The following is a 26,104-nucleotide window of genomic DNA, read 5'->3' as shown; positions in this document are numbered from 1 at the left end:
CCCCATCGTGCAGACAAAAATCAAACAAATCCCATGTGTCCTTCCTCACAGGCATCTCAACCCAGGCAGCCCTGACAAGTCACTCCATGTGCGGCCATTACCCAGACCCATCACTGCCACCTTGTTGAAAATAACATTTCAAAGCCAGTCTGATGTCCAATCCCCAGGCTGGACTGCACTTGAATCCACTGCCTACTGTGTGTGAAGAACACCAATGCCCCCTCTGGCACCTGTGCATACTCTCAGTTAGGCAGGAAACAGGTGGCAATAAACGTCTTCTAAAAAGTTCAGCCGTTTAAAACTAACTGGGCCTTTTCCCTACACAGGTGAATAAAGGGGGCATATTTAAAGCATCCTTTGCTTTCTAAAACTATCACTAACTAAACTAATTCCATTATTGGCAAAATTAGGAATCTTACTATGAAAAGCTTTATCCCAGTCTCTTGGCATACTGGACATAAATGTATCTTTCCCACTAAGCTAACTAGTCCTAAGACCCAGCAGGAGATGGACACTAGAGACTTGGAAAAACAAGACATGAAGCCACTTAAAGAAGAGTTTCTGAAAATGATGGCTAACCCAAAGGCTTCCTCCTCGTCTCAGAATTCTATGGGAACTGAAAACACATCAACAGGACATATCTTAAAGCAGGGACCCTGAGGGGCAGGGAGGAGGCTTCACAGACTTTTAAGCTATCAAAAGAGAGCAAACGATGCTCCTTTCTGGATCTGCTTCCCAGCACACAGGCCCTGATGGGACAGAAGGAAGCAGAATCTTGTCATCTTACTCTTCACTACTGTCAGATAAAAAAGCCCCTGGCACTGAGGGAGCACAGCTTTCCAGGGTCCCCGAGGCCTCCTCGGCCTGCAGAGCCACAGTAAAAGGCAGCGCCATCCCCCAGGGGGTCTACACGGCCCCTGCAACCCTTGTTTTCTTTAACCTCATCACCAACTGTAAATTACACCCTAAACACACGTGTAACCCCAAGCCTCACTATCCTCCTGACTAGCCCCCTAAATTGAACCTTAATGCCTTCCCAAACACTGTCCCTACCAAAAAGAACACTACCCTGGCCTCGCCCTCTGGCCCTCCCTAAGACTCTCTAATAAAACCCTCTTACTAGCCTAATTACTTAGCTGAAAAAAAGGCTAAACTGCCCATATCCTTATTCTAATATATGAAAAGAGAAAACAAAATCAAAATCACAAGACAATTAGTACATCACAAAAGAAAAACAAGTTGGCCGAAAATTTTGAAAACTAGCACGGGGGGGGGGGGGGAATACTGATTGGGACCACATTAGGCACCAGAAAGGAAAAGGAAGCTCTCTCTCTATCCAGCAGCAGATTCTAAACTTTAATAAATCAATCAAACCACCAGTCGAAGCAGCTGCCAAGCTGAAGGTTTTTAAGGATGGAGGAGAATTTGGGCATGTTTTTAGGGAGTAGGGAGGTAACCAGGAAATAGGAAGAGACTGAAGCTTAGAGCTAGCAAAGGGCTGATAGAAGGAAGCAAATCTGCTGGAAAAGATGGGCAAGGGTGGGGTGAGGGGATGTTCAGAAAGGGCTTGCCCCTAAGTGACTAAAAACTGGAGTGAAGGAGAAGAGTGATGGGGGATGATAATGAGAAAGCCAGGGTCAAGGAGCACCGCTGGAGGCTTGAGGAGAGCGTGTTCTGGAAGAGAAGGAAATGTTTTTTCATCCTATGTCCTCCAAGACCAAGACTGGTCATTACATTTATTTCATCAGCCCTGAAGCTACATTTTGCACAACTCTGTATAAAACAGAAAAACAAAACAAACTTGAGCTTGTGTTTTCTACACTTTAAGTGAAATCTGCAACCGCAAAGACATTATCTGCTCTGAATGATCGTTTGGGAAAGTCTGCTCCCTTCTAATATTTTCATAAAGTATGTCCTCAATGTGTAGAGATCATTCTTATACAAAGCTAAGAAAGATGAGAACAGAAAGAACACGGAAGAGACAGAGGCCACATGAAGTTTCTAAGCCCCCAAATATCTGATTAGATCTCTCTGCACCTTAGGAAGATTAGTCAGGCCATAGTGTGAAAAAGACTGCCCAGCAGAGACTACTTACAAAGCTATTTCTGAATTGTGTGTTTTTCCCCAATAGACACAGGGATAGCTCTGAGTGACCTACACTTTCTCATCTGGCCCTCCTTAAGTACTTCCCCAAAATGGGCTGGGCTAGAATTAGGGGCACAGGGTGAAGCTCACTGGCCTGATCACCTTACTAACACGCAAGTCAATGAGCTAGCCCTAACATCCTTAGAAAACAGACGGCTGGCTATATATTAGCTGTGGGGATAATCTCACTCCACAGTAAAAAGGTTCTTAAACCTACCCAAAGAAGTGATTCTTCCTTCAGCTTACTGTCACAGAAAGGACCAAGGGCCATTTTTTTCACATTTTTATCTGTTCCATGGCTTGCCACAAACCGAGAATTCATCACTCAGTGGTCAAAACCTGCTGCTGCCGAGGCGCAGCTGCCAGCCGGGTCTGGCATCGGGCCTACCCTCAAACGCCTTGCAGCTCGGTAGAACTTGACAAGGCTTACGTTCTGCTGGCACGGCCTTTGAGAACTTCGAGTTACAGTCATGTCACAAGGAGGCAAATGACACATACGGAAAACCTCTCAGCCAGCTCACTGACCATGTTTACAGAACTGAATTCCACCAGCTAAAATAACCACAGTACTGTACCTCTGAACATAGGAGGGCACACCTCTAGACCAGAGGCCATTTAACTCTTTGCTCTACCAATGCTTCCAGATGCTCCTGCCCTACCCTGCACCCGCTGTATCACTAGGGCCTCAGCAGACACCTCCCACGTGGGCAGCAGTGCCTTGGGTACCGTTTCTACTTGAGACGATCCATGATCTCAGCAACGTCAGCATCCCCTCCATTGACACAGACGGCGGCAATCCTCAAGCCTTCACAAATGGTCTTAATCAGGGGCTCTGACCAAAAATTTCACAAGCCTGCAGTCAGCCTGCTGTTGAGCCTCTCAGAACTCAGCCAGACAGGTCAGAAAATATTTTTTCTAGTGTCTAATAAGTAAAAATTCTCAGCAGCTCTGATCTAAAGCCATAAAATCGGTACTTCAGTTAGGCCCATCCTGGTAGTCTATCTACCCTTAGTATTGGACAAGGAATGTCACGGCAGAGAGGGATTCAGAACACTGAGACAAGGGATTCTCCCCATCAAGTCTTCCCACTTCTTTCTTGTCACTATCAACTTTCTCTTCTGATGCGGCACCTTATCTAATGATTCCAATACAGAAATATATTTTAAGAGACAACTATTTCACCTACATTCATGTAGCACTTAGATAAAATAAAAAAGTAGCATTTCTCCCTTTATATATTTAACCCAAAATAATTATCTACCATACTTCATTAAGATAGATTCTCTTCCCACTTCGGTGTTAATCTACCTAAAGGTACATGAGACACACTGGAAGCCCATGTTAACCTCAAGAGGTAATTTAATTGCCAGGTGATATACAGGATCTGTCCTGCTCAGACTCTCCATTCTTCCACATGCTTTTCTCTAAATCATTTTCTTTGAGGTGAGAGGTCTAGAGAATCGAGTTTGGGTTGAATCACCTGGCCCAACATGCCCACAAGCAGGAACCTCCTCAAAAAAAGATCCCCGCCAACAGGCTATTCTTTCTGGTACTGAAGCCTTCTGCTGTCAACAAGGTGCTTCACGGGGTGGTGAAAATTGCTTTGGGCCAGCACAAAGTCTTAGAAAGGCTGTTTCTGTACTGGTCACTTGCAGACTGGATAAGCAGGCAAGCCAGTGCTTCCTATATGCCCTCAAACCAGCAGGCCCTTAACAGAGATGTGCTGCCATAAATCTCTGCTTTCCTTCCAAGTTACCAACAAAGATGGCAGAGCAGTGACCTTGAAAGGGGCCCTGTGTGAGATGTCCCAGGCTGACTGACCTGAGGGAACACCTCGGGGCTGTTTAACCATTCATATCCACCTGACTAATGTATTGCCATTGAGCCTATCCCCTCAATCCCTACAAAATTAAACTGGAGACATGCAGGAGACCAGCTGCCCTTAAACCCAAAGACCCTAAGGGAGAAGAACAATGCCACCTGTAAGCACTGCAGGAAAAAGAAGGCTTAGCCCCCAGGAAAAAAAAAAGGGAGCCTTGCATTTCCCAATCCATTCATCTCATTATCAAAGGTAACCAAACAACTGAAGTCGTGAGGAAATGGGGCCATCCTTACCTCCACTCAGCAGCCTCATCACTAGCCAGAGCTCATCTTTCACCACAAAGGACGTGTAGTAAGACACAATGTTAGGATGATGGCACTGGCTCATGGCTTGAATTTCTTTCTGTAAAAGGAAAAACAAATCAAGCAGTAAGGCAGGCATGGCTAAGGTCTGAGACCAAGATTCCCTGCTCTGTCTCTCCACTTCCACTCTCTCCCCAATTCTGCTGGGCCGGGTGACCAACCTGTCCTTGAGTTTGTCTCGCCCTCTCCCACCTTCACCCGTTAGGACAGGCTGCCTCCTAGGAACACGCTCCTTCCACAACTACGGAAGGCTCTGTTTCCCTCCACGGTGGAGACCTACTGTGGGGTCTGCCCGTGACACCCCAGCTTAAACTGAGCCTTTGTTCTCTCTATTTCTTATAGAACTTGTCTAGACTTCCATAATTTTAAAGTTGGAAGGGACCTCAGCAAACCAGCCAGCCAAGTCATCCCTCATTTTGTGGAGAGACCCAGGCCGGCTTCCATATCCCTCCCAGCCCCACTACTTACTGACCTTACAAAGATCATACCACTTCAGCACTACCTTCCTGTTTCTAAACCAAAGATTTAAAAGCAACAGAATCTTTATTGTGACCAAGGTTTAACAAGGTGACACTATTTTAAGATTCCACCTGAAATGAAAAGTTTTCTCTCCAAAAAAGTAAAAACAAAAAGAAATAAAACCCTACAAGACTTCAACAAGCTCTTTCTCTAGGATGAAATTTTAAAAAGAGAAATTTAACAGTCTCCTGATTATGAAATATCAATAAACATAATAAAAGGCCATGTTATTTGAGGGGTAATTATAATTACATCACCAGATAATTCCTTTAGATCAAACTATTGGCTCCATAAGCCTAAACCATTCCAGGTCTTTACCTAACCAATATCTTGGGATGATGATGAAGAGAAATGTCTAGAGATACTGCACTAAGAAATGAGGTTAACAACAAGGTCCCCCATCTGCTATTTCAAATCCCGAGAGAGGTGCTGGGCATCTCTGGCGCCAGATCAACAGCCTACTAACAAAGCCAGCGCCTCCTCTAGCAACAAGGGCCAGTGCCGCTCTCCAGGACAAATCACTCATGTCGCTGACGAAGCCTTGGCACAGCCAAGAGACGCGGCAAAGACACCACTCATCAGGAAAGGAGCCAAAAAGAAGAACAGAGGCCTGAGAATCTCACTCCAATCCAAGACAAAAGGCAAGGAGACTGGGAGGCCTCCAACGTTTGTGCTTCCCCTCCCCCCAGAGAACGCTTCAACACGTACAGAGGGCTCAGTTTGTTTTCCTCCCAGAGAAGGTGAAAAGGCTGAGGTTACTGGAAGAATTAAGAGTTTCTTCAAAAAAAGAAAAAAAAATCAAGAAGAAACAAATAATAAGAGAAAGTTTTACGTATGTATATTTGTGTGTATATTTGAACATAGCTGTAAACGTGCTCAGCGCCATGCCTGGTCCTATATAATGCTTATTCCCTTCTCCCTTCCCAAGAGAATGTAAGCTCTCTGAGGGCAGGCATTTTTCTCTCTGTCTTTTCCTTATCAGCGGCTGGCATGCAGTGGTTCCTTAATCAGTGACTGTGAACTGATCGACTGATGAAGAAGGAAAGGAAAGCTGCCACAGCTGAGACTCAGGAAGTACAAATTTCCATGGGTTCTGAGAAAGGATCCACGGTCTTAATATGCTGCTGGAGGAGATTAAAACAAGCGAGATACTGAGCGCTCAGCCACAAAATTCTGAGGACACAAGCAGATACTAAAAAGAGGAAGGAAAGGTGAAATGCCAGAGACCCAAGTGGATGCTCGGAGAACCCAGTATGATGCTCCCACCGTAAAGGGCACCAAAAATGCCCAGACAAGAGGAGCAGGCCCCCTGAAAGTGCCAGGATCTCTCACAATGACAACCAGGGGATGTTTCTTAATTTGACAAGGGCAAGAGAAAAACCGACTCCCAAACGAGACCTTTCTGACTACATAAAATTAAAAGGCCTTTGCACTTAGGAAATCCATGTAGCTGGCATAAGAAAAACTATCTCGTTTGGGTGCCTAGAGCACACTGCTGACCACAATTCCAAACGAGTTCCATTTTTTTCCCCATGCTTTTGAGTATGTCTCTGGGTCCTTCCTCAGGTTCTTTTGAAGGGGAGGGAGATGGGGAGATGAGAGCTGATCACACGCGGCTGCCACCTTTCCAATGGAAAGGGAACCCAAGCCAGCTGCTGACACTGGCAGCTGCAGCAGCCTTTCTAAGCATGGCATTGACAAGCAACTGGCCTGCCGATGAAAACTGGCTACCGGGCCATGGCCTGCTGACACCTGAGAGATCCTAATCACAAAACAAAGAGTCACAGCCCACATCAATGGGAAACAAACAAACAACGCTTTCAATTCCTTTCCAGCCCAGTTTTTCTGCCTCTGCTAGGTTCCCATGCTAGCAAACGCAGTCTGCGTGTACCAGGAGCTCATCCATGCTGGTCTGACATTTTTCCAGGTTTATCCGTTTGATAGCCACTTTCTCCTTCTTGGGGGTGCAGTACGCTGCTTGGACCACCGCCGTTGCTCCACTTCCTAAAAAAATAGTAAGGAAGAGGTGGTTAAAAGAAAGTATGAGGATTCTGTAAGTTAACATTCAGTGCACTCCATCAGAATTTAAGCAAATGGGGAGTGAATAACTTAATTCCAGCCTAAATTTTGCATAAAGAAATAGACAAAAAGAAGAGATGCACATCGGAAATAGTCCATTAGCAAACAAACACTCCCTAGATGTAGCACAGTCTCGTAGGGCAGAAAGACACACGCACACAAAAATAAATAATAAGAATAAATTTTAAAAAAAGAAAGATCACAAAGGTCACTGGGGCCAGTGGTTCTCAAACTGCGTTAGACAGAAGTGATGTTACAAGGGGCTCCACAAAGAAACCTGTAACAGTGGACCAGAGCTCCTAACAAACCAACGACAGACTCCGGCATCCGAGTCAGTTACACAATTGGATATTCATCAAAACTAGACACGTGACTGACGCATTAGACTCTTAATTAATGGTCTAGATTCAATCACTAAATGCCACCATCGGCAGAGCACACAAACTGAGGGGCTGCTGGCCTGCCCCAGGAGGACAAATAGAAAATCAGCCCTTAGCCATTTATAGTTTCAATTTGGGAGTGTTTTATTTTTTTTTACTGCAAGATTTTTTGCAGTAGACAAACTCTCATTATGGATAATTGAGCTAATCTGGAAGTCTGGGGGGCAGGAAATGAAAAGCATTAAAAACCTAATGATGAAACAAACCAGCACCAACAAAGCTTATTCGAATATAAAACCTAGATGATGACGATGATTTCCAATGTGGATTTAGGAATCCCATTCCCTGCGCCAAGAATGTCTTTTCTATCATTCCATGGCCCTCAAAGGCTTCAAAACGACAGCTCCAAATTCACGGTAGGAGCCCTTCCAGACCCAATGTCCTCTGGGCTCCTTTCCCTCTTCCCCAAGGCCCCCCCCTCCTCCCCCCCCAGCCTTTCTATATTCAATCTCTCCTCAGTGAGCAAGCACCCAAGTATCTCTGCAAAAGGACACATGGCTCAGGTATGCTGCCTCCCCATCCAGGCTGCCGTCTTGTATAGCATCACCATCTCCTCATTACTCAGATTACTGCAGATACACAACTGTAGGTCAATTTTCAATTTAACTCAAACAACATTTATTAAGCATCCATTGTGGGCTGAGCTCCCTGCCACATGCTGAGGGAGAGCTCAAGTTTGTATAGGACACTTTCCACAAAACAACCCCTTTACTAGGTGAGGAAATCAGCTCTGAGAAGTGAGGTTACTGGCCCCCACAGCTAAGGGACTGGCAGAGCCAGAGGCCTTCGGACTTTCCACTTTCCCTGGTGCCCCTGGGTCCACAGCCCACATGAAGTAGACAGCTCAGGGAACGGGACACAAATAAAGCCATTTATCTCCAACAGCTCCATTACATTAAGTAGGTAACTTGCTCGCTAGGTGAAAACCACAATCCCTTCACACTTTAAGAAGTGGGTTAATGAGCTGTTCTGACCAAAACAAACAAACAAAAAAAACCCTCTTACCAGCTCTACGGCAGCAATGCTGCCCTCCCTCAGCGAGCCTCCTAAATCTCAGCCATTAAGTGCAAAGGTGCTAATGGAGAAGGCCAGGCGAGGGAGGGAGGGAGGGGCCTCGGGTGCAGCTGCACGCCCACGCCTCCAAGGCTCCTTTCCTGACCCTGCCCGGTCCTGCCTCTCCTCCCATCTCCTCCTCCGGCTCCTCCGGGCTTCCACCTGCCCCCAGAAGCCCTCCCCTGCCCCTGCTCCACACCAGCACCTCCCTCTGAGGCTACTGTCTAGACTAGAGCTTGTCTGCACATCGTTGTTTGGACACCGTCTCCCCCAGCGTGTCCTGGAGAGCCAGGCCTATTCAGGACCTTTGTTTCTTCGTATCTCAGCCCTCAGTACGGTCCCTGGCACCGACCAGGAGCTTCAGAAATACTTGCCCGTACGTTCAGGATCTGGCACAACCTGGCTCCAACCCACCCCCGTAGGCTCACCTTCCACTAGACCCATTCAAAAGAAGAAACACAAGTTGTAAATGGCCACATGAAAAAGTGGTCAAAGAGATCAAAGAAATGCACGTTAAAACAACTCCGAGAGGCCACTTTTTGGTCACCAAATTGGAAAAATACTTCAAAGTTCAAAGCTGCTATGCCTGTGGAAGAACTGGCACCCTCGTTTTCTGGCGGAATTACAGACCAGCGCAGCTTGGGGGGAACGATACCAAACTGGACACCAGGAGCTGTACAACTAACCGCTCAACTCACTAAGCCACCGCTATGCCACCAGCAGGATATTACCAACATGGAAAAAGACCGACTCACAAAAAAAGAAATAAGATTCTAGTGCAACTATCTATGGCACAGCGAAGAGCAGGAGATGGTACGTTCATGTAACGGGCAGTTACTATTTCATAAAACATGACAAATACAAAGAGCACAAATAAATGTGGGGAAACATGAATTAATGAAGAATAAAAACACATACAAGGACACTGAACATCACAAAAATAATAGCAAAATAACCAAAACTCAGACTGAGAAATACACAAGTAAGTCTAAGACAGAAAAAGGTCACTATTATTATTACTTTAATATTAAGGACTTTTCAAAGCTGACACGTATGGTTTCTTGTACAATGTTTCTTCTTGTTCTTGTTTAGGTATTCACATGTGTTTGTCAATGTATATATTAAGAGCATTAAAAAGTTCGAGTATCTTTGTCAATGATATTTTTATCCCTGATCCTTGAAAAAAAAACAACCTTAAGTTTTCTCCAAATCCCATTAATTTGAAGGAGACAATGTCCAGAGGCACTTTTCCAACTCAGGATGGTCCAACAAAATCATTTTCTCCCCAAAGCAAAGCTACTTTTATATGATAAAATAAATCCAACGGTGCCCTGCCGCCTCACAGCGCAGCGGGCTCCTCCAAGTCTGCCTGATAGCCTTCCTTCAGCCACCACCGTCTACTGAGCACCTTGGACCAAACATCCCTAAAATCCTGAAGGGTGGCTCCCTGATGTTTGGTGCTTTCAGAAGGGACGATAAACTCTGGCTTATCTGTTTTGTGGATTATTCACAATAAAAATGTTTTAAGCCTAGCTGAGCTTTCCCTTAACACTCAGCAGGCATTCAGTTACACAAAATAACCATTTGTTACTCATAAAATGCAAAATGATTTTAATAACAGCCTGGCCAAGACATAATTATGAAGAGTGGAAATATCATAATAAATTCCAAAGCCAAAGAGAAATGATTCAAGGATTAACCATGCAACCCCTCCCTCCTCCATCACAAGGATAACAACAAAAATCTGCAGGGGTTTTTGGGGTTTTTTTTTACCTTGAGAGAAGAGATAACAGATTTCTTCTTTACTACTTCCATTCACTATAAATCAGAGGTTGCCATTTCTGCAAGTAAGGATGCGGAGTGGGATGTATTCTAACTCAACGTTACTTAGGGATGATACTATTCTTTCAGACTAACGTTTCGAGCAAACATCCCTAGAGACAAAAGACTGATCCAGACCTAATTCCAAGTTAGAAGAGAAACTCCCCAAAACCCAGGACTGGTGCTCACGTGTGAGTGGGCTGGCACACTTCCCGGTGGGTTACTCGTGAATCCGAAGGCAGTTCTGATCAACGAGCAGAAATGGCCCTGCCTCTACCTTATTAATCCATTGCTCCACATTCCTCACTAAAGAACTGAACAAAAAACCACAAGACATCTCTTCAAGTATGTGCAGACAGAAACGTCACCTGCGCAGTCTTTTTTCCTGAGCAAGAACCACTTCTAGTGCTTACAGGCTTGTCCGTCTCCATGACCTTCATGGCCAGTGCATGCCTCACACACACTGTGTTGACGTCTTGCTAGCACGGCCACAGGTGCCAGAGGGGTAGAGGATGTGGGTGCTACACCTGTCCAGTATCACAGGCCCTTTCCCATCTGGGCCACCCTGCCGCTCTCTCTCATCCACAAGCACAAGACTTGGCTGCCTGGTGATCAGAGCTCATCCCTTCTCCTAAACTGGGCCCCCCCAGACCCAACGTGACTTGTGGGAGGGACACTGGCCTGGCCTTATGCCCCCCCAAACAGAAGATCTCGCCTTTCCTTCAGGCGTTCAGAGGAAGCACAGCACAGTACAGAAGAGCCCTGGCCTCTAAGTTAGGGGGATCTGCCCTTATTCCAACAGCCCAGCTCCACACACACCACCCGCCTTAGGAGCCGCGTGCCCCTCAGCAAGGACTTCCACCGGTAGGTTGTTTCCTCATCAGTAAGGTGGAGTTCGTAACAGCAACGCCCAAGGCCTGGGGATCAAATGAGAATGTAAGCAAAGTGCTAGGCACACCTAAAACAAGATACAGGCGTGAGCTACCACCAAGGAACCAGAGAGAGCAGCCACACGCCAGCCCACGGAAGCTGACTTTCACGTGCAGCTCTCCTCACACAACTTCTCAGCTGGAAGGACAGGGCCTCCCAGGCCTCCCAAGAAGCCCCAAGGTACGAGAACTGGGCTGGGGGGGCTCTGGCTTTGCTTTTCCGTTTCCATCCAGATCCACACCAGATTCATGACCCTTCTCCTCTCAGCCTCCAGCTCCCCCACTGTCATGGTCCAGGGCACCACCTCAGTGCTCTTCTCCACTCTGCTTTCACACACCCAGCGTAGCCGATCAGTGGCCACATCTGGACCTTTCTATCTCCACATCCACCCACTTCTAGGTGAACTTTCTCCTGATCTCCCTAACTACTAGAACCTTTCTGCCCCAAGCTATCTGGGAGCCATTTTTTAAATGTATAATGCACGTTGTCTCCCCCATTCAATGAAATCTGCTCGAACACAGGACCAGTTTCCCTTTGGTCTTTCTTTCGCCCGTCACTGTGTCTGAACACAACAGGCACTAAATGAGAAGGACTGATGCTAAATTACACGGACCTTAAAGTCTATCTAAAATACTCCATCTTTTTCCAATGAATCGTCTGCTGTCTATCTCCTGCTGGCCCAATTTTATACTTAAAAAGCCCATCTTCAAACACAAGTACAGGCTTCTACATCTACTCCTGATGCATTTTCTTTTACTTGAGTCTACGTGGCCAAGAGCTTTTTGAATCCTAAAGCTTCATCTGATGTGCCAGTTCTCCCTCCCAATTTTCTGTCATGTGCAAATTTGACAAGTACGCCCTCAATACTTTTATCCAAGCCACTGATGAAAAATGTTCAACTACACAAGGCCAACTCCAGAATCCCCCAGAAATCTGCACCTGGAGACTTTACTCAGAGGTGACAGAAAGCCATCCTGTACACACTCTCGGGGAACCAGCCTAAGAGACGTCCACATCTCCAGCCTCGGCCCCCCAATCCTCCTGGCGGGGACGCCAGTCCTCAGAGCATCCTACAAGCCCCAAGCAGCTCAGTCCCTGACTACTTCCCTATAGACACTGCCCATCTGGCCAAGGAGCTGGAACCTGGGGAGTGCCCAGTAAAGGCACTGTCCTGGTTGCCTGCCCATAAGGGCAAGGCCCCCTGGTGCCTTTTCTTCGTATCCCCAGCACTCAGCACAGTGCCTGGCACACAGTCTGGTGTGGCTGGCACAGAGCCCAGCCCTTCTAAACCACCTCACTGTGTCTCTGAATGAAGCTATCCCTTGATGTTTCTCTCTTTTCAAGTTGGAGGAAGACATCAGGATCTTCCAGCAATCCTCCCTCAAGTGTAACAGAGAAGGGCACCCAGCTTGTGTAGACAGAATAGACAGAGCACTGACCTTGGAAGCAGAGGACCTGGGTCAAATGGCTGCTTGGCCGCTGGACTGCCTGCCATGGCCTTACACACAGCACTCCCTGCGTCTCAGTTTTGCTGCTTCATAAAATGACTGATATGCTATTCTGAGGTCTCTCCATCTCTACTCAGATGATACTGTGGTCCCTCACCATCCCTGTCCTTCCTCTGAATGTTCAGCAACTCATCAATATCCCCCTAAAATGGTGGTTCCCATGAAGCGCAGCCCCAAGGCCAGCTCCCCCATTCAGGCCACTCTGATTCCTCAACCAAAAGGGATTCCTCCTACTGAAGAATGTGCCCAGTACTTGGTTAAAACGGCTACTAGCATTTATCTAGGGCTTTTATGGTTTGCAAAAGGCTTTATAAATAGTTTCTCATTTGATCCCCAGGACCATTACCCTGGGAAGTAGATGCTATCATTATCACCATTTTACAGTTGAGGAAACTGAGGCAGATAGTTTAAGCGACTTGCCCAGGGTCACAGGGCTAGTAAGTGTCTGAATCTGGATTTGAACTCAGGTCTTCCTGACTCCAGGTCTGGCACTCTAACCTCTGTGCCTGTACCTTTCATCCACGCAAGCCCTCTGTATGGCATTTTACCTTGATTTCACTATTGAGAACCTTTCAATTCTCTTTGCCATCTTTTTTCAGTCTCTGGATAAGAAAACCATGCCTCTCTTTCCTCTGAACATTTAAAATTTCCTCTCCTAAAATGGAAGGCATGTCAATCACTCAAAAAAGCATTTAAGCACCTGCGATATACCAGGCACTGCCCGTGGCTCTCAAGAACAGTCAAATGACAAGTCCCTCCCCTCCAGGTTCTGACTTCAAACCTCTCCTCCCTGCTGGCTAAAGCTGGGGCCAGAGAAGGAGTTGCTTCTTCTGACCTCTCACAGAAAACATGATCGGCTGGTCAGGGCTGACTCAGATGACAATCACAGACTGGCGTGTGTGTGATGCGTTCAAGTTTGCAAAGCGCTTTCCAGGCCTCATCTCCTGTGAGCCTCAAAACGGTTCCACGACTGAGACGGGACAGGTGACAGAAACCAAATGTTTAGAAGGAAGCAGCTCTGCTCAGAGCCCATGTGGAATGCTGCATGAGCTGCCAGGCATGACACTGACAAACAGGCACATCCAGAAAAGCATGACTAAGCTGGTCAGAGGAGCAGAAGGCCAGCAAGAGAAGTCAGGGTGCTCAACCCAGAAATGAGATGACTGATCTGCACGTGTCCAAAGGGCTGTCACACAAGAGGGGTCTGGCTTGTTCTGCTTGGACAAAGAAGGCACAAGGAGAACCAGTGACAGCTGGAAGACACCTCAGAGGCCACCAAGCCCAATCACCTCATTTTCAGATATGGAAACTAAAGCACAGAGAGGTGAGTGACTTGGCAAGGGTCACACAGCTAATAAGTGTCTGATACACGATTTGAACCCAGGTCTTCCCAGCTCCAAGTTCAATGTCCTTTCCACTACATTAAGATGCCTCAATTTCAGAACGGCAAAATTTGGCTTGACAGAAGGAAAAACTTCCAGCCATTAAAGCTATCTCAAATTGGTCCGAACTGCCTCAAAAGGTAGCCCATTTTCACCAGTAAAGGCCTACAAGAAATTGGACGACCCATACCCCAAAGATGCTGGACCAGTGACTCATTTCGTAATTCTAAGAAAATGTTCAGAGGTCCTTTCTTACGCCAAAGGCTGCTATGAGATCTACAGGTAGCTGAAATCTTCCATCATAATGCTATCTTTTTTTTTTTGGCTAGGCAATGGCATTAAATGACTTGCCTAGAGTCACACAGCTAGTAAGTATTATGTGTCTGAGGCCGCATTTGAACTCAGGTCCTCCTGAATCCAGGGCCTGTCCTCTATCCACTGCGCCACCTAGCTGCCCCCATCATAATGCTATCTTACATCTGGGACAGGCTGGGTCTTTAAATCAGAATTCAGCAACCCTTTCCTCCAGCTGCTTTGGTGGTCTACATCATAAGCCCCCAATAAAAGATCGCTTCTATTTCTCTCTCCTTTTTGTCTTTAACCAAATGCTTTCCCCCACATTTTTTTCCCTAAGGGTCACTGATTTTCAGCCTGGGATGGATCTTATGAACAGATAAATCTTTTTGATTTGATAAATACACTGTATTCTGAGCAAGCACTGATCTTCCACGGTTGTGCTAGAGACATCAAGTGTCAGTGACAGCTACGTGCTGAGGTGAATTCACTGGCCTGATTTACCATACTTGGTGGCGTGGCAAGATCACTTTGTTAAAAACCACCCGCCGTCACAAGGAGATTGGGGCTCCAAGTTGTGCACCTACCCCTCTTCCCAGCTTTTTCTCTGGTAAGATATTTGTGACCTCCCCTCTGCCATACTTTACATATCATACTTGCTGCTCCCTTTAATGTCTGGTTGAAAAGTTCTATCTGGGCATCATTTTTCTCTCCCATTTCCGGTTTTTCATTATCACCATTAAAAAAAATGATGGGGGCAGCTAGGTGGCACAGTGGATAGAGCACCAGCCCTGGATTCAGGAGGACCTGAGTTCAAATCCAGCCTCAGATACATAACACTTACTAGCTGTGTGACCCTGGGCAAGTCACTTAACCCCCATAGCCCAACACCCCCCCCAAAAAAGACCACAGAATGTAAGTGTAAGCCAGGATCCATGATTGAGGCTAAAGAGAAAACCCAGGTTATGGAGATTGTGCCCAGGATGCTAAATAATGCCAACGCATGGCTTTAAAAGCAAATGGCAAAGTTGTTTTCAGAAGCTGCAAATCAAATACTCATTTTCTTCTAAAGGGGAAAAAATGTTCTAGTTTGAAAAACTTGATACATTCAGAATGTCAAATTAGCGTATGTTTGGTTATCTGTTCAACAAATGCAATGAATCGTGTGAATAATGCTGTTGGGGAAAATGTTAGAAAACATTTTTCATTCTCAGGGATTTTGACAAACTGACAATTCTAGAAATGCACTAATTGCAAATTTCGTTTATTCTATCCTCTATAGCAAGATCTCCTAAGGATTTCTAGGAGGTAACTACTATGTTGGCTCAACATGAGTTACAACAGGCATTTGCTTTAGTAGAAAGAATTTCCAGAAAGACAGGGAGATGGTGGTTAGTAAGAACACATCTGGAGAATTATGTTCCATGCAAGGACACCGACAAGTTGGAAAACATCCAGAGAAGGAAAACCAGGATGTCAAAGGGGCTCAAAACTACCCTATACAAGGACTAGGAATGTCTCACCTCAAGAAAAGGGAGTTGGGGGAGAGAGGCAGGATGGCTGGCCAGATGTTTTAATGGGTATTGTGCACAGAAGGGGGTTCAGACTTGTTTTGCTCATACCCAGAGACCAGAATCAGAAGCAAAAGCCTAAAATTCGGGTGAAACAGATTTTGACTCAGTATGTGGAGAGACATGCTAAAAGCCAGAGCCATTCTAGGCTGGCCACTTGGTTCCAGCAGGGACCGGAGAACCAAATACCAGGAATGCCTGAGAACCAATCACCAGGAATGTCGCAGGTCCAGGTAGAAAGAGACCAGCCCAGGAAGGGCCCCTTCCCACAGCGCCCCCTGCATCTTGGTTCTGCTACTTACTCCCTGTGGGATCTTGGAAAGTCATCTCCCCTTTCTGGGCCTCAGTCTTCTTATGTGAAAAATGAGGGGACTGGACTGAAAGATTTCTAAGCTTCCTTTCTAGTTCGAAATTTGAGTCATAAATCTTGAAGAGTTCTCAGAAAATCCTCTACTTCGACCATCTTAGTCTTTTAGAATCACTTCTGTTCCTCTACCCTTTTTTGTGAATTTTACTTGGCATGTTTTATTTGGTTCTGAAGAAAATTCCAGAAGACGGTAGAAGGGGGAACACAGCACAGTTAAACTAAGTTCTTTACTTTTTTTTGGGGGGGGGGGGCTTGGCAATGGGGTTAAGTGATTTGCCCAGGGTCACACAGCTAGTAAGGGTGTTCTGTGTCTGAGGCAGGATTTGAACTCAGGTTCTCCTGAATCCAGGGCCGGTGTTCTATCCACTGTGCCACCTAGCTGCCCCCTGTCCTTCACTTTTTAAACTAAAAAATTCTAACTAGCTGGGGTGGCTAGCAAAAAGCCAGATGACAGACAGACCACAGATACTGGCAAAACCCCTAACCTTGGACTCAATTTCAAGTCCAATAAAGAGACAGAGATTCTACCCCCCAAAAAAATACAAATTCCACATGGATTATTTGTATATTTGCAACAAGGTTTTGTTTTACAAGGAACAAAAAGGGTAGCAAAGACTAGCCATTCATAAAGACTCCTGAAATGTTACCTGAAGGATGAAGGGGAAGAAACAAGCACTTACGGTGTGCTTACCTACCTACACAGACTATACTGTGCTAAGTGTTTTATTAACATTATTTCACCTGATACTCAAAGCAATGCTGGAAAGTAGGCACTAAAGATGTCAATTTCACAGTTGAGGAAGCTGAGGCAGCCAAAGGTTACGTGACTTGCCTCAGGTCACACTGCCAGGAGGTGTCTGAAGCCCCATTTAAACTCAGGTCCTCCTGACTCCAGACCAAGTGCTCTAACCACTGCACAACCAGCTGCCTGTACTTGAACCTAAGAAAGCAAAATAATTTACATTTCTGTTACTGGAAAGGTTATCATTTTGAAACAAGGCAACCTTTAATACTCATGCTGAGTAGCGAGTTCATATAACCTACTCAGAGAGTGAACAATAAAGGGTGAAAAAAAATTCATTAAAGCACTCAAAAAAATCCAGGTGCTCTGCATACACAGACTACTGGCAAACAGGGCTAAGTGCCCAGCCTGCAGACAGCTCAAACCAAACTAAAATGTTAAGGGGAAAAGAGGTGGTAAAATAAGCAAAAATACCAAAAACCAGAGAGAACATTCCATCTTCAAACACTGAGATCAGAGCCCCCCTTTTAGTTGCAGTCTGCCACCACCTTGGCCCTCTGGGAGGTATCTCACTGCCACCACTCAGATGCACCTCAGCCTCACGGACTGAAAAAAAGTGAGGTCTCAAAAGGGATATTTGTGGGTAATGAATCAATTGATGAAGAAGCAGGTATTAAGCCCCACCTAAAGAAGAGAGAAGGAAAAGAAGGAAACAGTGGACTGCTTCTCAAGGTGAGTCAGGTTGCTGAAAACTGATTTTCAAAGAGAACAATTTTCTAATTCCAGGCTGAGATAAACACTCAATGGTTGTATAGGTTCCTCTCAAACACGATGATGAGCCGGGCTCCCTGGAAGCCCTAACTTCTTGGCTCTGCCCCAAGTGGCCCTGCCTGATATAGCTGGACCATCACCTCCCCACCTAAATCTCTCAATCCATCAGAAAGAATCAGAAATGAAAAGAAAACAAATTAGCAAGTTCCCAATCCGCATTAACAGTCTCCAAATATGCGAGTGTTACAAGATTGCTAAACCACATGGCCATAGGCATTTGCTGGCAAGATTAAGTCTTGAGGAATATGGGAGGGGGGGCGGGGGGAGAGAGGAAAAAAGCCATCTGAGGTGCAGAAACACATCTGCTCCAAAATATTTTAACATATGTTCAACCAAGAGATGCATTCCAATATTTGTCCCCCCAAATGCCAATATAATCAGGAGCCCAACTAAGACGGGAAGGATGGTGGAGGTGGAGATTGAGGAAAACATGAACATGGCAGCTTCTACCCAATTGGCTTAAGGGGCCTCCAGCTCACCGAAACTTGTTTAAACTCACGTGCTTCAAACTTCTTTTAAGAGCTGTTCTGTAAGAAGTGATTTTCCTTTTCATTGTAGGAGAAGGTAAAAAAAAATTTCTGGTCAAGACTAGAAAGGAAATCCAAAATGCCAGCTCCAACTAGGCGGATACCCTTCTGAGGCCTCTAGGGCAAGGGTCGCCACCACTCAGGGGTCGCTGTGGACTGGAGCCAGAGCTCCTGCCTCCAATCCCACACCACACTGCCTTTCCCGAGGAGTATTGTGCTAGGTGTGTGAAACGGAAACTGTTGAAACAGATGCTTGTGATTTGGTGGTGGGACTTAAGAGAGGGCTCTGTTTCCCCATCTGTAAAATGAGGGGGCTGCCCTAGATGGGCTCTGAGATTCCTTCTTTGATCCTATGACTCGTCCAGCCAGACTCCTTTAAAGGTAAAAAAAGAAAAGCCTCCATCCCCAAGCCGTCCCCTGGGCTGCACTGCTGCACAGCAGAGCAAAGCCTCAGAACCAATATTCCTGGTTCATTATCTACACATTTTTGTGGGCTCAGATACAGAGTGGACGATGGCCAGGATAGAAGGGGACAACAGCAGTGGTGTGAGCATACGACCATCTTCGGTGGAGGCCAGTGGCTCTGCCCAGCCAGGTCCCTGCCTACCTCTGCAGGTCCCGGTGGGTCTCTCACCCGAGACTTCAGCTCCTCTGCCCAAATGCTCTCCTCCTCAGCTCCGGACCTTTGCAGGGCCCCTGGCTTCCTCCAGGAAGCCTTCCTGCTCCCCTCTCTCCCCTCGTCTTCCTCCCTCCCTCAGCAGTGGCTCGTGTTCCCTTTTGGACGTGTCTACTGACGTTCCGTGGTCTCCCCCCACTCAAATGTAAACTCTCTGAGGGGAAGACTCCTTCATTTTGGTGCCTGGCACACAGCAGTCACTCAGTACATGCCTGCTGACTGACTGATAAAACCAACTCTCAACTGCACAGAGGAGAGGAATTTCCAATGCTGTCACCCACAGAGTGCCAGCGCTGGAGCTTATTAATCAGCTCTCAGTCGTCGGGCTCGATGGCCAGGGTAAGAAGCACCCAGGCCCTTCCCCCCCCCATGCCCCATGGCAGCAGCTGAAGGAGCTGCCCACAGAGTTTCAGTCCGGGCTCCTTTTTGACCATGTGCTGTACTCTGGTGGCTAGAGAGCTTTCAGAGCCAGGAAAACCTGGCTTCATGTCCCCCCTCCATGCAGACCCTGGACACATGGCCTCAGGCCCCAAAGCACAGGTGATACCAGGTGTTCCGCCCCAGGAGAGAAAGGTCCTCACTGGAGGACTGCCATTTTTTCCAACAGGTTTCTAATACAGCAAGCAATTACCCAGAACCTCAAGAAGGGCAGTAATACCCTCTCCACCTAGTCATTCTGCAGAGGTACCCTCCCATCCCTACTCTATTGCCCTTCCGTCCTCATTTTCAAATGCCCCTCTCCAACCACCGTGGGCTTCCCTGGAGACAGTGAAGACAGGCAGCTTCCTCTGGCCCATCAGAGGATGCTGCCAGGCCCTCCAAGCAACAAGGGCACATTCTGCAGGGCCTCCAGGAAAAGGTCAAAGGAGAAAGGAGGAAGCAAGGCCAGGGAAACCCAAGCGAGCTATTTTAAAACAAGGCCTTCACACACGGGGTCAGAGCTCAGTGACAAGGCAGCCTGATAGCAAGGTCTTCAGAAAGGTTCCTCAAATGCTTCTCTTCAAGAGGTGTCCGGCAAACTACCACCCCAGCCTGGGCAAAGGGTCCTTTCGGCCCACACCAAAAGAGAAAACACTTGGACTGCCTTCTCACGGAGACTCAGCCACAGCCTTGGCAAAGAGAGCCAAGGACGGTGCAGCCAGAGCTGGGAAGGGCCCCCGATGAGGAAGCCGAGGCGCACACACAGGAGCTGGAAGCAGGGCCCCGTGCGAAGCCAGGCCCTTCATTCCCAGGGCTCCCAACGCACCAAGCAGCCTCTGCCTTCTCTAATCCAGCCCCGGGGTGACCCGGGCGCTCACCTGCCCGGGCTCCCTACCATCTGAAAGGCAATATGGGTCGTCCTCCCCCTGAGGAGGTCCTTCAGAGTCTGGCTCCAGCCTCCTTCACATCCTCTGGGCCCGAGGCACAGGGGCCTTCCAGCTGGTCCTGACACCAGACCCTTTCCTTCACAGCCCCAGGGGGCAGGAGTTCCAAAGTACTCCGTGTGCCTTCTCATCTGCAGACTCTCCCTGGTCCGACCAGACCGGCCTTCTGGCTGTTCCTTAAACACAGCACTCTCTGCCCTCCCCAAGTGCCTCTGCACAGGCAGTGCTCAGTGCTTGGCTGCCCCTCCTCTCAGAATCCCTAGTTTCCTTAGCTCAGGGGCCTCCTCCTTGAACAGCTCCCTCCCTTCCCCCTGGGCTGTAGAAACCTGTAACAGGCATGTCCGCCCTCAGCCACACCTGGGCCCTGCGACCCTCAGTGAGTCACTGAACCCCTCCGTGTCCCAAGCAGCTCTGGAAGCCAGAAGTGGCAAAGCAGCGGGTGGGCTTTCCCCGAGAGAAGGAGCTCCCTGAAATCCCAAGTCCAGGCAGTCAGCAAGCATTTATTAAGCACCAACTGTGTGTACTGTGCTAAGCACTGAGGATACAAAGGCCAAAGGCAGCCCCTGCCCTCCAGGATTCTTCGCTATTTTGTCCTATATTGATTATCTCCAACTCATCCAATCCATAATTCCCTTAGCCCTAGTTGTTTGCGCTCTATCCCCTCCATTAGACTGTAAGTTCCTGGAAGGCAGGGGCTGCCTCTGTCCTTCCTTTGTATTCCCAGCGCTTAGCACAATGCCGGGAACACAGTTGGCGCTTAATAAGTGCTTTTGTCGAATGATTAGCCCGTGTGGGTCCCGGTGGTCTCCCCCTCTAGATCGCAAGCTCGGGGGTACTCACTGGGCCCCGTACACAACAAGTGCCTAATAGATGCCGGAGCCCGCATCCACGCCCCCTGGGCCAGTGCCACGCTTGCTCACGCCCCGCCCCCCAGACGTCAGTTTCAATTCCGGCTAATTAGCCCAGCCCCAGCTTTTATTAAGCACCTCCTAGGTTCCTGGGGGGGCGCGGAGGAGCACCTGGGGGCGCGCGCGCCCCCGAGCCCTTGGCGCGCGCCCGATCCCGCGCACGCGCACTCACCGATCACCTCCTGCAGCTCATAGTCGTCCCTGTTGATGGACCAGGGCAGCGCGCCCGCATCCTCGGCCATGGCGGCTGCGCCCCGGCCTCCTCGACCTCCTCCCGCCCCCGCCCCTAGGCACTCCGGGGATAGAAAGTCGAGCGGGGCCGCAGCCGGAGCCCGAGCCGGAGCTGGAGCAGGAGTGACAGCAGCAGCCAGCGGGCGCCTCACTCCGCGCCTCCGCCCGGCCCCGCCCCACCCCGCGGCCCCGCCCAACTGCCTGGCCCGCCGCCGCCGCCGCGCTGAGGCGAAGCGCAGCGTGGTGACGTCACCGCCCCGCCCGCGCCGTCATCTTGAGTGTGTCCCGTCCGCGGACTTCGGTTCGAAGAGTGGGCCGAGGAGAGTCCGCCCACCTCAGGGAGGCGCAGACTAATGAATGAATGATGGGATAAAGGAGTGACCGGGGTAGGACGAGACAGCCCTACCACTACAGCCGAGAAGCGCCCGTAAGGCCACACTCAACATGGCGCCAGCGCAAAGTCGCCAGCGTAGCTCCGCCCCCCGCAGTGAGCCTCCGAGCCCAAGGTGCAGGGGCGTGGTCACGCCGTCCGTCCGTCATGCGGAGCTCCGCCTTCGAGGCGGACGCGCGTCGTGGAGCTCAAGAGCTCCTCCTTCAAAAGCCAGAGCCCCGCCCGCGCCCGGCTCCTAGCGACTTCCGGCGTGACGTCAGGGCGTCCCGGCTCCTCCCGGAGGCCTGCGGTGGGGAGGAGGTGGAAAGTCCGATGGGTGGAATGGGGAAGGGGAGGGGGCAAATGACGACGGGGCAGGAAGTAGACGCCCGCCGGTCCCATGACGTCACTTCTGGGCAGGTCGGCGCTTCGCGACCCCGGGAACTGAGATGCTGTGGGGTGTCCGCGAAGGCCCCGGGACCTCGGCCCGCTCGGTCTCGGGCCGCCATGGGGCTTGGATCTGCGGGGCTGTTGGCGAAGGAAGCCCGCCTGCCCGAGAAGTGGGAGGGCCGCGAGGGCCCTCGGTTCAAATTCTGCCTCTGCCCCTTAGAGGCCACGTCTCCCCCCCACACACGTCTCTGCCTCGGTTTACTCAGCTGTCAGGAGAGGGTGGGACCCGAGGGCCCTTCGAGCTCCACCCTCTTGTGCTTATACCCGTGGACGGTCACGTTCCGCCTCGCCCTTGACTCGGCTTAGCCAGCGTGACCTGTCCCTGTGGCCGCGGGCCCACTTTCTAGATGGGGAAACTGAGGCACGAGGTGGGGAGAGAGGTCCCAAGTATTTATTCGGCGCCACACCGTGTACCAGGCAAGGTGATGGCGCTGCCCTGGGTTCAAGTCCTGCCCTAGGCTAGTTCATAGATCCCTGACTTGGGGTCCCCAAACTCGGAGCGAAAAATAGACCCAGGTCCGAATGTCGGTGCACTTGGCTCTCTGTGCAGGCCTGCGTGTGGAATGTTCTGAGGAGGAGTCCGGAGTGGGGGAGGGGCATACCCCCTCCCCCTGTGCTCGCGGGCTTTGGTCCGCACGTGGCTCCCGCCGGTCACTCGCTCACCTGGCGGACAAGACTGGGGAGCGCGAGGTCCAAGTGCTTTGCCTGCAATCGATCACCTTGTGACATGCGTGTGCTAATGTGGTGACCCATTAGACAGATGGGGAAGTTGAGGCTCGCACTCACCAAGCGCTTTCACGTTCCCGCTGGTGATAACTAACAGATTTCAACAGACTTAAGAGACAGCTCTCGACTCCTCCCTTGTTCCCACTACAAGCTGACCTTTACGTTTAGTCCTATAGATTCAGGCTTCCTTCCTCCAGCATGTATCGAGTGCCTGCTGTATGCAGAACGTGATACTACTGTGCCTTTCTGGAGAAACAGTTTAAACAAAGTGGTCTCTTTCCTCCGCAGGCTTACTTCTATAGAAAAGATGCTAGCATGACTAATGCAAATGATGTCAGGAGACATTAGAGAGATAGAGAAAGCAAGGTCTTAGGTCCCAGAGATCCTTGCTCACAGAAAGGTTCAGAAAGGGCTCCTGCAAGATGTGGCTTAAAAGGAAAGTGGAAGGTCATGGGGAAAAGAGACTGAGGATGGAGCAAAGGCACTGTCAGGAAGGCTCTGGGCATGTTGGTCAATAGAGTAATGCCGCCGGCCTGGAGAACAGAGGATGTGGAGGAGAAAAGAAATAAGGATGGAGAGGAAGGGGAACCTGAGGCAATGAAGTGTGATCTTCAATGTGTCAGGGAACCTTTGAAGGTTTAAAGCCAGGATTTTTATACAGCCAGATCTAAGGGAAGTGTGGCATCAATTTAAGGGAAAGTGGCCACAAGAAGATCTGTAAGAGATGCCTTTTGAAGAAAACTGACTTTGAAAGACTTAACTCAGGTGAAATGACCAACCACAACTGAGGAGCAGTGAAGAAGCAAGCTCTTCATTCTTGACAGAGATGATAGACCCAAGATGCAAAAGGAGTCATACATTGAGGACATGGTAGTAGTCCTTAACAGCCAATGTGGAAATTTGTTTTCTTGACTTTGACTATGCCTATGCCTATGTGTTTTTCTTTTTCTCTTTTTCCAATAGGGAGAAGTAAAATAGGAGAACTAAGGATAGAATTCTCCCCTCCCCCAAAAAGAGGACAAGGCAGATTTGAAAGCTACATGTTGAATTTATTATACAGAAAGTCAAGCTCTATATAATAGAATTTTTGTTATCAAGAATTTTTTCTCCCCCACATAAAAAAAGAAAAAACTCTTGTAACAAATATACATAGTCAAACAAACAAAAAAAGTTTCCCATTTCAACTGTCTCCAAAAAATGTTTCTCATTCTGTATCTTGAGTCCATTAACTCTGTCAGGAGTTGGGAAATATTCTTGATCATTGCTTTCATTTTCTTGTACAGTCCTCTCTTGTTCTACAGTGTATTTGGAAATGTTCGTTTTACTTGTTTATTCAGAACAGAAATAAAGTGGAAAAAATTTAAGAGTTGATTGTCATATTACAGGCAAATAGGAATGAATAAGGGTAAGCTAGTGACATTGGAATAAAAAGATGATGTAAGCCCTTGTAGCTATGGGGTGGGGGAATCTCTGCCCCTCTGAGACGGGAGGGGTGAGGAAAAGTCCAAGATCCCATCAAGGTTTTGAACATGGGAACTGGCGCTACCACTGACTAGTCACAGACTAGCTGGTTGGGAAGGGACCATCCAATATAATCTATACCTGAACAGGGATCCCCTATCCAATACTCTCAGAAAATCTCCAATGAAGGGAAAATCACTGCTTCCCAAGACAGCCAACTTTATTTTTGAATAGATCTTCACAAATACATTTTTCCTGGAAACAAACCTAAATTTACCTCTTTGCAACTTGGGTCCAAGCAGAAGAAGCCTTGTCACTGTCCTAAGGAAGGCTTGGAAATGATTGTCGTCACCCACTCTGTGCCCCACAGAAGGATTAATTGCAATTAAGTGCTATTTTATAATTAATAATAACCCCATTTGTATAGTGCTTTAAGATTTGCAAAGTGTTTTCCTTTCTCCTTCCATCCCCTTCTCCAGGTGCAAGCTCCCCGATTCCTTCAGGTGATTCTCACACGGCAGCATCTGGGGGACTTCCCCCACGCTTAGTCCCCTCTTCTAGATACCTCCTAGCTCCTCATTGCTCAGAGCTGCAATGCAGTTCTTAAGAGTGTGACCGGTTACCTCCCTGGTCCTAGACGCTGCTGCTCTGATTCAGGGCTGCCATTTCACATGCCTCAGGCTCATTTTGAGCTGGTAGTCCACCAAAGTCTCCCAGTCTTTGTCAGACAGCTGGCTGGCTGCTCATGGCTCCACCAACTTGTACTTCAGAAGTCAATTTATCGAATCTATTATTCCAATTAAATTTCATCTTTTTAGACTCAGGTTGATATCCTAGCCTGTTGGATCCTGACTGACGTGCAACTCTGTGTCATCTTCGAATTAGCAAAGCATGCTAACTATTCTTCCATCTAAGTCACTGATGAAAATGTTGACACTGATCCCAGTGCAGACCACCAGGGGCTTCATCCTGAAATCAGGAGGAAGGATTGATATAGTGCTTTAAGGTTGGCAAAGCACTTCACAAATATCTCTTGTGAGCTAGGTGCTATTATTATCCCCATTTTACTGGGGAGGAAACTGAGGAAGTTAAGTGACTTGCCCAGGGTCACAGAGCTCGAGTCTTCCTGACTATGCACTGCACAACATAGCTAACTCTGAGAGTTTGGGACTTGTTAACTGTTAGGTTACAGTGGCAAATTCCAAGTGAAGATGGCCCTGTAAGCTGGAGGAATTGTAAGTGTGGAGCTTGCAAGAGAATTGTAGGCTCAGGACATAGAGTTGGAGTTCATCTGCATGGAGGTGGTAACTGAAGACCCGGAAAGAAAGGAACCCCCAGGGAGAGATGCATAGCAAGCATCCACCCAGGAGGGGGAGAGTCAGTGCCAGCCTCTGCTGTTTCCCTTTTCCCAGGCCTTCATCATCTCCTGCCTAAATTGTACTAGCCACCTCACTGGTTTCCCTCCCTCCCTCCCATACCGCCGTCAGACATATCTGCTTTGGTCCCTCTGAGGACATTGCTTGGG

The 26,104-nt window shown here is 48.3% G+C and overlaps 1 protein-coding gene across 4 annotated transcripts in view; it reads right to left on the bottom strand.

Annotated features, from left to right (window-relative positions):
- The window catches only part of OXSR1 (oxidative stress responsive kinase 1), a 99,656-nt gene extending 77,902 nt beyond the window's left edge, over positions 1–21,754 (bottom strand). For all 4 annotated transcript variants that reach the window (XM_078152070.1, XM_020970558.1, XM_078152071.1 and 1 more), the window contains exons 1-3: positions 21,514–21,754; positions 6,740–6,852; positions 4,261–4,369 (exon numbers count right to left, since the gene is read on the bottom strand). In XM_078152070.1, the coding sequence (XP_078008196.1) occupies positions 4,261–4,369; positions 6,740–6,852; positions 21,514–21,583 (292 nt within the window). In that variant the 5' untranslated portion in view covers positions 21,584–21,754. The remainder of the gene's footprint in view (positions 1–4,260; positions 4,370–6,739; positions 6,853–21,513) is intronic.
- Positions 21,755–26,104: the final 4,350 nt, after the last annotated feature.

The sequence above is a fragment of the Phascolarctos cinereus genome, unplaced genomic scaffold (assembly GCF_003287225.1).
Source record: "Phascolarctos cinereus isolate Bilbo 61053 unplaced genomic scaffold, phaCin_HiC Scaffold_4;HRSCAF=312, whole genome shotgun sequence".
NCBI classification, from domain to species: Eukaryota; Metazoa; Chordata; class Mammalia; order Diprotodontia; family Phascolarctidae; genus Phascolarctos; species Phascolarctos cinereus.
The sequence above is the reverse complement of the archived record's forward strand: the minus strand, read 5'-3'. Positions and strand labels throughout refer to the sequence as shown.